The following is a 12,300-nucleotide window of genomic DNA, read 5'->3' as shown; positions in this document are numbered from 1 at the left end:
CCAGAGGCTGCGGGTTCGAGCCCCGGTTCCGCGCAATAGGACAATTGAACAATTGTGACGACCCCTGCAGAAGGGAGCGTGCGAAATAAGAAAAAAACAAACATATTATGAATATTCAACATTTCGCCTACCATTAAAGACGCAGCCGCACTGAACAGTCGGTTTGTTCCACTCCGCCCCACTTTCGCTGGGTTGCTAGGCAACGGCAGTCAGGTGACTGTCTGCAGACAGAACATGGCTGACCTGTCAGAAGACCAATGAGCGAAAGGCCAATTTTTGCATAATCGATCCTATTTTTTTCTTCGTTTTTGACCACAGTTGACCGTCGTGGGCAGCGTTTGACGAGAAGTATCCAAGGTAAGCGTGGGAGTGCCTCTTCTTGTGGCGGTTTGCCCCTCCGTGTTCCTTCAAACAGCAGTAGTCAGTGTTGGTGCTAAGTGCTAGCTGCTAGCCAAACAGTCCCCGCTTTTTCTTAAAGAAGCAACAGAAAATGGGAATTCTAAAAGTTTATGGTGTCATGACAAGTTGCCTTTCGCTAATGTAATAGCAAATCTTATCGCGAGTGAGCCAGGAAAAGTACATGCAACTATGTGAGTAAACTGAAAGGCAACTGCAAGTCTAAAAACAGTTTCAGTGGTTTGGGAGCTAGTCACGCATAGCAGGAAATTATTGGTCTAATGCTTTCAATTGTGGTTTTTAATAAACTCCACGGACACTTATCCAGTCTCTGACTCGGTGAGGCATAATGTCCGCAGTAAATTATATAAAAATGTCGCTTATAATCTTTGGAAGTGTAACGAATAGTGGCGTAGACAGTAATTCATAAAGCAGGGCGCTTCAGTAGAAGGGATTTGTCTAGGTGCTTGGTTTGCTTTACAATAAGGAAGTTTAAACCTTTGACCTGAGAGCTAAAGTTCTTACTGGTTGTTAAACTAACCCAGGGCAGGCGTTTTATTGTAAAAGAAAAAAAAATGAAAGAAAAGCAAATCTGTAATATTATATTTAGTTTTGTTTTCAACCAATGCAGTTGTGCTTTGGTGACATAAATGCTGGACATTGACCAGAAACTCAGTGATTTTCCCAGTGATATCTGTGTTATTATATTTCCAATGTCTGAAATGTGTTTATGGAACAGCTAAATGATGTGATTTTGGGTTTTAAAAGTCTGAGACACTCAACGAGACAAAAAAAATGCATGCCTATGAATCATAAATATGTAATTTAAGCCAACTTACAAGTAGCAAAACATGTCAAGGTTGCTATGGGTTGGTCCATCTTGCAAGTTAAAAATATTTTATGCAGAGAATGATGTCATTGCAAAGTTTTATATCCCAAAAATGACAAATTACAGCATGACTAGCATTTCCTTCATCAAGAGAAAATCATTTGTGAGTTACAGTCAGTGGGACGCAGCTGCAGCAACTAGTCTTCTTCTTGTTTGGTGTTCCTCTGTTTCTTTTTCTTTTTTAACCACATTACAAGGCCTGTATGCATTATTAATTTAGTTTCTAACAACAAGTGATCTGATTGCAGATGAGTGCTTTGCCAGATGGAATGGCAAATGGCCCGAGTAGGAATGAACACTTGGAGCAAGAAGATGCTCAGATCTGGGAGCGACCGTGGAGTCTTGAAGAGATACGGCAACACAGCGCTAACTGGTCTTTAGCTGCTGACTCCGGGGTGGGTTTGATATGTTAGCTGTAAGTCTGAAACGGGCAAAGACGGTGGTGGATCTCTCGTGAGTTCAAGAAAACTAGAGAAATACTGCAGAAATTCTTGAAAAGATTGTGAAATGTGTGTTGCAACAATCCTACAACTGTCTTTGTTTTGATAATTTTTTTTTTTTTTCCTCACAGCTCTTCCACTTCCTCCAAGACTTCTCCCAGAGAATGATGTCAAAAACACACGAGATTGAAAAACAGTTAGACAGCCTTATCTGTGACACCAAGGCCACCGACAGCCGCTTGCACTCTGTCTTCAATGACTTCCTAATGCTTTCTAATACGCAGTTTATCGAAAATGTAATGTATTTTTTTAAAACATTAATATTTGAACTGACCTAGTGTTGTATTTAACATTATTATAATCCACCCAGTAACAGAAACCCCCTTTTTTATTTTTGCATTTTGTTGCAGAGAGTATACGATGAAGAAGTAGAGGAGACCGTTCCCAAAGCTGATGCACTAGAAAAGCAGCCTGAGCAGGTACATTAACGTCCAGAAAATCCTCTCACATCCCTCATTTTTCCGTAATATTCCTATAATGATTAGATTTAATGTTACCTAAGGAGAAGACTCGCGAGCAGAAGGAGGCAGAGTTGATTCCGAAGATGCAGGAAGCTGTGAACTACGGTCTAAAAGTTTTAGAGTCCGCCTTTGAGCATCTGGACGTTAAAGCGGGGAACTCTGACTCCGAGGACGAGGACATCACAGAACGGGTAGAGCCCATTCTGGAGCCCAAGGTGTGCTGTTGGTCTTAAAAAAAAAAAAAACACTATGCAAAATGCAATCTATTATAATCTGTGTCACTCTTATTTATGCTCTTTGTAGGATCTGTATGTGGACAGGCCACTTCCTTATCTGATTGGTTCTCAAGCCTTCATGGAACAAGAAGATGTAGGACTTGGTGACCTGTCAAGTGATGGTAATATTCTGTCTAAAGCTTTTTTTTTTTTTTTTTTGCTTGCAATATAACATGCACAGTGCGGCATTAATTAGGCTTTTTGTATTTTTCAGAAATGTCAGTTGACAGCGACAGAGACAGTGTGATTGACAGTGAAGATGACAAGGAAACAGTTGTAAGACCATCTTTCCTTTACTCGTTCACACTTTTCTGATGCGTACATTCATCTGATGGGTGTCTTTTATTTATTTACTTTACAGCATTCAGATGAGGACTCCTATCAGGAGGAGCAAGAAGGTCACAATAACATTACAAAGGTAACTGAAATACATGGTTAGCCAGCATTAACCTTCTCATCACATGTAAAGCAAATGTGGAATTTCACTTGTTTTCCCAAACTCACACTCATCTAGAAGTCATCCATGGTTAGCTATGAAGAGGATGAAGAGGAGGAGGAGGATTCTGACATATTTGGAGAATCGGACAAGGATGATGATATTGATGACTCAAAAGTTAGTATATGAGCAAGTGTTGTAGTTGAAACAATGTCTTTCTAATCTTAAAAATTCAAATTAAGCTTAAGTGGTATAACTTCCATTCTGATATTTTGCATGTCACAGAAAACAGGCCCTTCATCCTTTGCTGATGAGCTAGCTGCCCGGATCAAAGGAGAAACCGTCATCAAGCCGGAGGGAGAGCGTCCATGTAAGTATTTATCACTACACAACAGCTGCTACTGTCATAGAGTTTTATTTCAATTTAAATTTCCATTCCTACACTCCCATCATATTTATTTTTTGTTAAAATCCATCAATGTTCTCATTTGAAATTTGCTCTAAAAATAAGAATTGGGAACAATTTCCATCTCTACATGTGCATTCTTATGGGTATTTTGTTTCTCCCATGTCATTATCGTGGAAGCTTTATCATCCAAGAAGAAGAGTAAAGCCAGAAAAGAATCAAAACCTACAAATCCACAGGGTAGGGTACTCATTCATCCTCATTGGACTCAACCTTTTTGTTTAAACACTGCATTAGTTGTGTCTGAACAGACACTTTGTTGTCATTACACCTAACGGTGTGTATTCTGTGTGTACCGTAACAACAGCTGAAGAGGACAGTGATGACATGTTTAAGCCTCCCAAGATGGAGGATGAGGACTTCTTCCCATTTGGAGGGAGAAGTGGCCTCTTCAGTGGAGGGAAAGGCCTCTTTGACAATGATGACGATGAGGTGCAGTAAACTATTTTAATTCCACATCACAAAAAAATCTGTGAAAAGCAGAGTTTTATTTGTGTCTTTTTATGATTCAGGGAGATCTTTTCTCTGAGGCACCAAAGCCTGTGATGGAAGAGACAAAAACAAATGTAACCGTGAAAAGCACAGCTCAGACTGCAGGTAAGATATGAAGATATAGAAACGATTTATTTGGAAAATAAACTGTCAGACAGACATAAATTTTTATTTTTCTACCTAGAATCCAGCAAACCCAATAAAAGGATTCCAGCCGGAGCCGTATCAATATTCCCAGGTAGCACATCAGATATCTTTTTATTATTTATTTTATTTTGTCTTTTGGTTTCTTTATCATACTGAAACCATCTGTCTTGTATCAGATAACAGCCTCTTCAGTTCAGGACGTGACTCTGATTCAGAGGAGAGGACAGAGAATGGCAGTCCAGCTGTTAGGACCAGCATTGCCCCCAAACAAACTCCCACAGGGGCTGCTGCTGGTGGTGGTGGAGGAAAGGGATTGTTTGACGACGATGAGGAGGAAGATGATGACTTCTTCAGTGGTAAAAGCCTAAAAAAGCCTGATTCTAGTAAGTGAATTGAAATAAGCATTTAAGTGCTGCTCCTTTAGTTGTACTGGGATCGTGCTTTAATTGTCCATTTTAATTGACCGTTGTGTGGGTTATTTATGTTGTTTTTCAGTTGTACAAGAGAAACCTAAACCTAAGTCGCATATTGACCTGTTTGATGATGAAGATGATGAGGATGGGGACATTTTCAGTGGCAGAGCACCACCTTCGACTCAGAGCAAGAGGGAGGTTGTGGAAAAAACGGATAAACCATCTGAGAAAAAGGCAAATGAAAATTTGAGCTTCCTTCTACTGATTACACTCAGAATAATGTTGTGAGATTTTCATGCTATTGTTTAGCTACGGTGCGACTTTTGTAACGCTCGCGTTTTACCATTTTCTTATGTTTAGATGCCGCCTGGAGCTATTTCCATGTTTGGTCCTGCAACTAAAAGCTTGCTGAGTGAAGGCCTGAAAAAACGCCAAGCATCCACCAGTGAGGAGTCTGAGAAATCTGACATGGTCTGTAGGCACTGTTTCCTGGTTTACTAATGAGAAAATAAAATTTGGAGTGTTTTCACATGCAAAATTGCAGATCTAATGACCCAAATGACTTAATTGGGCTTTGATAATCAATGTTCAGGCCGGCTTGTGAGTTCAGAAATTTGTAATAAACTTTTTTTTCTAAAAAATAAAAACTCAGGCGCCACATGTAAATAAAAACAGAATGCAGTTTAATTAAAAAGACAAACAGATTTTTAACTTACGTTTTTGTTTTTTTGGGGGAAAAAAATACAATTTCTGCTTATTTATAGTTTTATGTTGATTTCATAAATGTTAATCAAAAGTTAATGCTCTAATTTGTTTAACATATAACACTTTTTAAGTCTAGTAACGATAAACTATATTATACTATATTTACGTATTGTAAACACATTACAAAGATGCTCTGCAGTACATCTGAAATCATAATTAAAGCAAGAAGTTGTAAACAGTCAGCTGCTGTGTATTTTTGTAAACATATTGTTGCATTGTCGTTATTCTCATTTTGCGCAGCATGCATGTTTGGGGTCTTTTTTAGAGTGGAAAACTTATATTTGTTTTGGTCCACAGGACGCAGCAGACTTGTACTTCTTTTTTTACAAAGTTCACTTCTCTGTGCTTCTATTTTTGTTCTTCTCTCAAAAATAATTTTGAACAATTTTTCAGCACAAAGAAATGTTGATTTTGGTGACACGTTGTGAATTTCAGAATGGTCCTGTTGCTGATGTTGGAAAAGCTGCCGTTGAAACTGAAAAACCTCAGTCCGGAGGTCTCTTCTCTGATGATGAAGACTCTCAGGTCAGGCTCACAAACATCAATAAGGAAAAAAAAAAAGAGAGATGAGAATGTAATTTGATTGGACTATAAATATATGCATTTCCCTGCCACAGTTATTTCCAGCTATCCCTAAGAGCCAGTCTAAGCCTGAACCTACAAGTCTGGGCAAAACCAGCAAGGCGTCCTTACTGTTATTTGATGACGAGGAAGAAGAGGTGACAACAATTTTTTTTTCTTTTTAATTAAGTAAAATGTGACTTCTTCTTGCTAACAATATCTAACTGTTGCCATGCTCTTTGCCTTGCAGGATCTGTTTGCATCTGCAGCTAAATCTAAAGGAAAAACCACTCAGTCGAAACCTTCCGTACCACAGCCCAGCACGGCTGCATCCAGCTCCCTTTTCAGCGACGATGAGGTATGAAAATAACAAAAAAAAGTGGTTTTGTGCTCACCAGTGCTGCTTTCTTGGATGTGCAATGTGAAGCGTTATTCTCTGGAACGGCAGGACCAGTGGATGGGTTCAAAAAGTAGCACAACGAAGCCAGAGAGCAAGACGGGAGGGTTGAAAACCAGCACCAGTGCTCCGTCCAGCCTCCCAAGTGCCAAAGCATCTCAAAAGAGCAGCCTGTTTGATGAAGAGGAGGATGACCTGTTTGCTCCACCTGAAGAGTCAAAGTATTTACAGCTTTAAATAGTTGCATTTGTTCAGACGTTTTAAACTATTCATATGATCTCTGCTCAGTGTTACCAACTTTGAGCATAGAGTACAGCTTTAAATGCTTACCTGTTGTCTTTTGTCACTCTGGGTGTAGTCAGAAGAAGCCCCAGAAGGTTGCCCTCCTGTTTGAAGACGAGGGTGATGATGACGATGAAGGATCTTTGTTTGTCACTAAACCTGTTGTTACAAACGCCGAACCTCCAGCTAAAGTGAGTTCCCCAAGACATTTTCTATGAATTTTATGTCTGCGACAACACAAAAACTTTTAGAAGGATTTTAGAATCCCGAGGGAATTAAAAAGATTCTGTAAATTGAAAACATTTAACCATTAATTTACAGACATTTGACCGTTTCATTCCTTGTATTTTTCAGGCGCCTGCAGCCGCCTCTCAGGCGTCATCCTTGCCTGAGGAAGTTGCAGTGTCTAGGACGGCAGCCAAGGAGGAAGCACAAGTGCAACAGAAACCTGCAGAAAAACCTCCCAAACCACTCCCAGGTTTGCCATCGCAGGAGAGCACCGCGGGCAAAAAGAAGCCTGCCGGAGCCATGAGTCTTTTCGGTGGCATCGACGTTCTTAACAACAAGCAGACAAAGACCCCGCTGGATGGAACGGAACACGATGACATCTTCCTCCCCAAGGAAGGCCCTCCGCCAATCGGGAAGGAGGAAGACAAGAAGGACGCGAAGGGCAAAACAAAAACCGTTAGTTTGTTTGACGACGATGGTGACGATGAAGATGAATCAGACTGGAGTGATCCGATATTTGTGCCCAGTCAGCCCACTGCAGGGAAGACGCAAAAGGTTTGTCTGCTTTGTAACAGAACAAAGAGTGTAATTTGATAACATTATTCTATTGCATTTAAAATAGTTAATTCCCTTACAGCCTGCAGAGGAGCGGCCGCAGACAAAGAGCACAGGTGTGTTCCAGGACGAAGAGCTGCTTTTCAGTCACACTCAGCAGAAGGACAATGACCCAGACGTCGACCTGTTTGCAACCTCAGGGAAAGCTGCCGTCAGTGTATGCATAAGACATTATTAACGTTTCTGTGTTTGCTCTCTTTGCAAGTCACATGTCCTACTTTGACACGATGCAGATGCCTTTCAGTAGTTGTTAAGAATCGGCTGTGTTCATTTTCCAGAGTTCTGAGGTCAGCTCAGTGAAAGCAGCAGCACAGAGTCGGTTCTCAGATGACGACGATGATCTTTTCACCTCCATCAAGCCAAAATCTCCACCTCCGGTATCAATACATTTTTAAGGATTACAAAAAATCTAATGGATTTCTGCTTTTGTTGTTTTGACTGTTGCAATAGAAAAAAAAAACTTAACCAGTCTTTCATTTTGTTTTCCAGAAGGTAGCAGAGAAACCCCCCAAACTGCATGACAAAGCACCACTTGCAAGCCCAGACCCTGTGTCAGAGATACAGGTGGGTTTATTTGATTTAATCTTTGATATTATGTGGTTTTGCTTCTGTACCATAAACACACAAACCTCTGCAGCCATAAGTTATCAACTGAAGAATATCTTTTGTTTTTATTCTATCATTTTTTTAAAAACAGTATTCAGATAAATCAGCATGGTTGTTTGTTCAAAACAAGAAATGCTTTCTTTGGATAAAGTCTGATCCTGCTGTAATCTGATCACACAGAAACCTGCACAAAGTCCTGTAAAACCTAAAGATTCCTCATCAAGGATTGGGAAACTTCAAGTAATTTTTTTTTTTTTTTAACTGACTCAAAAATCTTAAATGACATTTTCCGTTGATTTCTTCTTGGGGAAATCTCTCTTTTTGCCACTCAAATGTTTCGTCTCTCAGTCTTTTCATATTCCTTTTTTGAACTTTGGTAATAAAATCATTTCATTTCAATGTGCTAATCTGAAACAATCTGCTTGCTCCTTTTCGCACTTTTTGTAGTTGCTCTCTTTTTTGCTTTTGCATCATTTCCATGCCCCATCCTGGTTTCTATTTTTTCTGAATATTGTTGTTTGAAACCACACTGAAGATGTTCACAAGTGTAAAGCTGGTACAACTTTGTAGTTTGAAGAAAACATTCATTTGGTTCTCACCACAGCATCAAATTAGGAAAATTAGGAAATTACAACCTCAGATGAACAGCAGTACTCATTATTTATTTAACAAAAATTGGGCTAAAATGCAGAAAAGGCAGTACCTGGCTGCTTTTAGTTCTACTAAAAGCACATTTTTTCACATGTTGAAAATACTGACAAGTGCTAATCTTCCCAAAGTTTAATGCCTGAACAAGTTAATTTCAGAGTTTTCCGAGTGTGCACTGCTCACAAAAAAATGCAGTGAAATCATGTCCTGCATCTCAGGTTTCTACAAGGCTCAGCTAAGATAACAAATATGGCCTCTTTGGAGGCGCTGACGAAGAAAGCCTCTCATCTTAAAAAAAAAAAAAAAAGAATATGCTAAAAATGGCCACGGGTTGAAAAGTTGACTCCGAACAAAAACCACTTCCAAAGATGATTTATGAACAGATAAGACCAAAGATGGCCACGATACAGAGCACCGTGTTTAATGAAAACCAAACACAACAAAAAAGCAGAAGACCAAGGACACTGAATAATGGGGGTACTTATATTTTTAACAGAAAGATGCTGGACTTTGGCTTAGTTTGTGATAAATAAAGGATGATGTGATGTAATATGGAGTGAAGGAGGTTCTTCTGAGGTTGTATTTACCTCATTTTATGACCTAATAAGGACCAAATGAATGAATTATGTTCTGGTGCATAAATCTTTAGAAATCTTATTTTCAACATGACTGTATTCCCTTCTGTGATAAACAGTTGTAATGATGGTGGTATTCTTTTTTTTATGTTCAGGCCAGTCTGATGATCAATCCTGCTGCTTTGCTCCCTGGTGCATCTTCTAGTATGTCTGGAACTTTTAGTTCCTCCTCTGGGGTCTCCAGCTCCAGTCTGAGTCCAAGCCCCGTTTCAACCCCCGTAGGAGCTCAGGCTGAGAGTGAAGGAGGTGTGAGCTTTGAGACCCCGGTACAGGTCACAACCCTGGAGAGTGCGCACAAGGTGGGTTTTAAACTCCTTGAGTGTGGTGATTGGTATTTCACGTTTATTCCATTGCTTTTGTTTCTAATGTGATACGAGCACAAAATGTTAGCGTGAACCTCTTCTGATGCAGACTCGAGTAAAAGGCTCTGTTTTTCGGAGACCCCAGACCAGAGCGGCAAGGCAGCAAGCAGCTCAGAAATCCATGGAGGATAAATCGGGGGGCCTTGAAGATATTCTTGGGCAAACATCCAGTCTGTCTGGTTTAGCCTTTCCTCCAGCAGAAAAGCCCAGCCAAACGCACGTAGCTCCATCGTCTAACTCAGCTGCACCTCCAACATTGCCAGCCCCGTCATCCGTGCAGCCTTCATCCACTCAAATCTCTCCCAGACCCTCTGAACTGACTCTGCCAGTAACGACAGATGCTGGAAAGAAGGGCTCGAGCAAGGCAGACAGCAGCAGTGCTAGGGCACCACTATCGCCTGATGAAGATGACCTCTTTGGCTCTGACAGTCTTTTTGGGGCGAGATCAGTCACCGATAAACCCTCCAAGCCCTCCACCAGAGAAACCACCAAGACCAGTCAGCCTCACGCCAGCAGTGGGATGGGAGTGAAGAAAGACAAAGATATAAGCACACTTCCTTCTATTTTTGATGATAACACTGATGACCTTTTCCAAGCTGTTAAGCCACAAGCAGCCGCGAAGAAAGCTCCTAAGGTCTCGTCCTTTATGGAGGAGGACGATGACGATGATATTTTCGGACTGAGCAACAGTTCAACGTCGGCAACCAAAAGTAGCAAAGAAATCAAGAATGGCAGCAGTTTTTCAAAACAGGACATTTTTCAGGTGCGTTTGCTTTCTAATCGTTTTCTGATCAAGTTTGTGCCATCAGGCTGGATTTAATTATGTCTCTCTTGTGGCTGAATTTGTTAACAGGATGAAGCAACCGCTGTGCCTAAAGTTCAGAAGAAGCTCAAAGAGAAGCCTGTCGATGCTAGCTTGTTCGATGATAACATAGACATTTTTGCTGACCTAACAGACACTTTAAAACCCAAACAAAAGTCCAAAACAAAGGGAGAAACCAAATCAATATTTGATGACGACATGGGTAAGCGTCTATGGATTACATATTTTCCAAAAGTAAGTTGTGTTGTCTACCTTTTTACTAATCTGCCACATCTAACTAAATATTTTTTATACCCTTTCTGGTCTTTACAGATGACATTTTCTCAAGAAGTACAGTAAAACCAGCAGCAAAGGCTCCCGATAAATTAAAGAAAACCCCACCATCCCAGAAGACCGAAACAGCAGCGGATTCCAGCAACATATTTGATGACCCACTTAATGCTCTGGGTGGGAACTGATGTTTTGTACTGGCCAGATTTGTAAAATTGTGGATTTATTCTTTTGTCATTGGCAGATCATTTAAAGATATTGGATACACTGTTGATAGAGTATTTATTGCTATAAATTCAAATCAGTACTGTGGCTTATTTTTGGCTGCTAAAGATTCAGATGATTATGATTCCTGTCATCATCCAGCAATGTTTTCATGATCATATTGGCATCTTACATAATATAAATTTAGTCTTTATTATACATGACAGCACTTTATAAGCATACCTTATGCTTTGCCTCGAGGCCTGCAGAAATTAAACAGTAATTCTTTTTTCTTTTCTTTTTTTTAATCCTTTGGCTTGTGAGATTTCATGTCTTTGTTTGTGCCATATTGTACTTATTGTCTTAGTCATTTTGATTGTTTTTTTTTCTTTTTTATTAAGAAATTCATTCATTTCTTAACTTTGGCTGTGATGAGAGCAAAACTTCTTTTTTAATACCTAAAAAGAAACCTATTTTACCTGCAACGTGTCTGATTATTTCCAGAACTGTAATGAATTTTGTCTTGTTTTTACCTTAACATGATATTAGCAGTTTATCATCAGACCATTATCAGTAATAATACAAATTCAGATCATTGTTATGACATTTTTCTTCTAATGCTTTGAATTTTATTATTGGCCTTTATTCCCCTGTAACCCTTAATAAGTAAAACAGGCACTCTAGAAATGAAAACTTAAAACCACTCATTGCAAAGTCATGAAGACCAGTCAAAAAAAAAAAATTGTAATGTACAAAAAGTGACAAAAACAGGTCTGAAATGGTGACATCCATAAGGAAGCTGTTTGGGATTGAGAAGTATGACGATTTTGATGTCTTTGAACGTATTTATGCTCTGATTTGTTAAGTTTGCAGATAAAAAAGATGGGTTAGGTTGAAACGGTAAACTTAGCGGTTTAGAAGTTTCACAGAAAGCCACGTGCGTTGAATGTCAAGCTCTGGTTATATGTCACCTGCTTGATCTTTAAGATTCATTCTTGACAGTTGTCCTGCTCAATCTATCACTTTTAGCAGCAACTTCCCTAATTTTTCCACCTGAATGTCTTCTCCAAGAGTCTACCCTTCTGATAACACCATACATGTTCTCTTATGCAGACTGGACCAGCCTAATATTGGTCAGTCAGTACATGACTCAAGCTTTCCAATTGTTCTCAGCAGATTCAGCCAAGTGCTTTGTTTACGTTCAGTGCATACCCACATTTCAGATTTGCCTATCAGCATATCTGATAAAACTACTGGAGTAAATTCCTTTGAACTGCACCATTTGATATAGTTCAGGTCAGGATAACCTTTTTGAGGTTTGATTTCATACTTTGCAGCTTTAACCTGCAGGTTGTTAAAATATTCTTTGTATGACACATTTAAACCTTACTGCTTGGAGTTGCATTTATGCATTTATTTATTCGCCGTT

The 12,300-nt window shown here is 39.6% G+C and overlaps 1 protein-coding gene across 2 annotated transcripts; it reads left to right on the top strand.

The window, feature by feature from the left end:
* The first annotated feature begins 203 nt into the window (after positions 1–203).
* Positions 204–11,356, top strand: washc2c (WASH complex subunit 2C). 2 transcript variants are annotated; one of them, XM_017431115.3, is made up of 31 exons: positions 204–357; positions 1,534–1,680; positions 1,857–2,021; positions 2,136–2,204; positions 2,288–2,461; positions 2,550–2,643; positions 2,736–2,797; positions 2,883–2,939; positions 3,036–3,134; positions 3,243–3,327; positions 3,544–3,603; positions 3,731–3,855; positions 3,936–4,020; positions 4,100–4,153; positions 4,239–4,445; positions 4,558–4,709; positions 4,836–4,946; positions 5,676–5,765; positions 5,858–5,959; positions 6,052–6,159; positions 6,250–6,419; positions 6,557–6,671; positions 6,835–7,263; positions 7,346–7,480; positions 7,602–7,700; positions 7,813–7,887; positions 8,110–8,169; positions 9,308–9,511; positions 9,624–10,337; positions 10,428–10,599; positions 10,710–11,356. In XM_017431115.3, the coding sequence occupies exons 2-31, from the start codon at positions 1,534–1,536 to the stop codon at positions 10,853–10,855; spliced, it is 4,365 nt and encodes a 1,454-aa protein (XP_017286604.1). In that variant the 5' UTR covers positions 204–357; the 3' UTR covers positions 10,856–11,356. The 2 variants fall into 2 exon arrangements, with proteins under 2 accessions (XP_017286604.1, XP_017286612.1); XM_017431123.3 differs by lacking the exon at positions 8,110–8,169.
* Positions 11,357–12,300: the final 944 nt, after the last annotated feature.

Source organism: Kryptolebias marmoratus, linkage group LG22 (genome assembly GCF_001649575.2).
Source record: "Kryptolebias marmoratus isolate JLee-2015 linkage group LG22, ASM164957v2, whole genome shotgun sequence".
NCBI lineage: Eukaryota > Metazoa > Chordata > Actinopteri > Cyprinodontiformes > Rivulidae > Kryptolebias > Kryptolebias marmoratus.
Note: the sequence above shows the minus strand (reverse complement) of the source record. Positions and strands in the feature narration are given on the sequence as shown.

Excerpts from the sequence above, each read along its gene's own strand:
- washc2c (XM_017431115.3), top strand. The coding sequence starts at position 1,534 with ATGAGTGCTTTGCCAGATGGAATGGCAAATGGCCCGAGTAGGAATGAA. Across the intron at positions 7,264-7,345 it reads CTGCAGGGAAGACGCAAAAG|CCTGCAGAGGAGCGGCCGCA; the intron begins GTTTGTCTGCTT and ends ATTCCCTTACAG. Across the intron at positions 7,481-7,601 it reads CAGGGAAAGCTGCCGTCAGT|AGTTCTGAGGTCAGCTCAGT; the intron begins GTATGCATAAGA and ends TTCATTTTCCAG.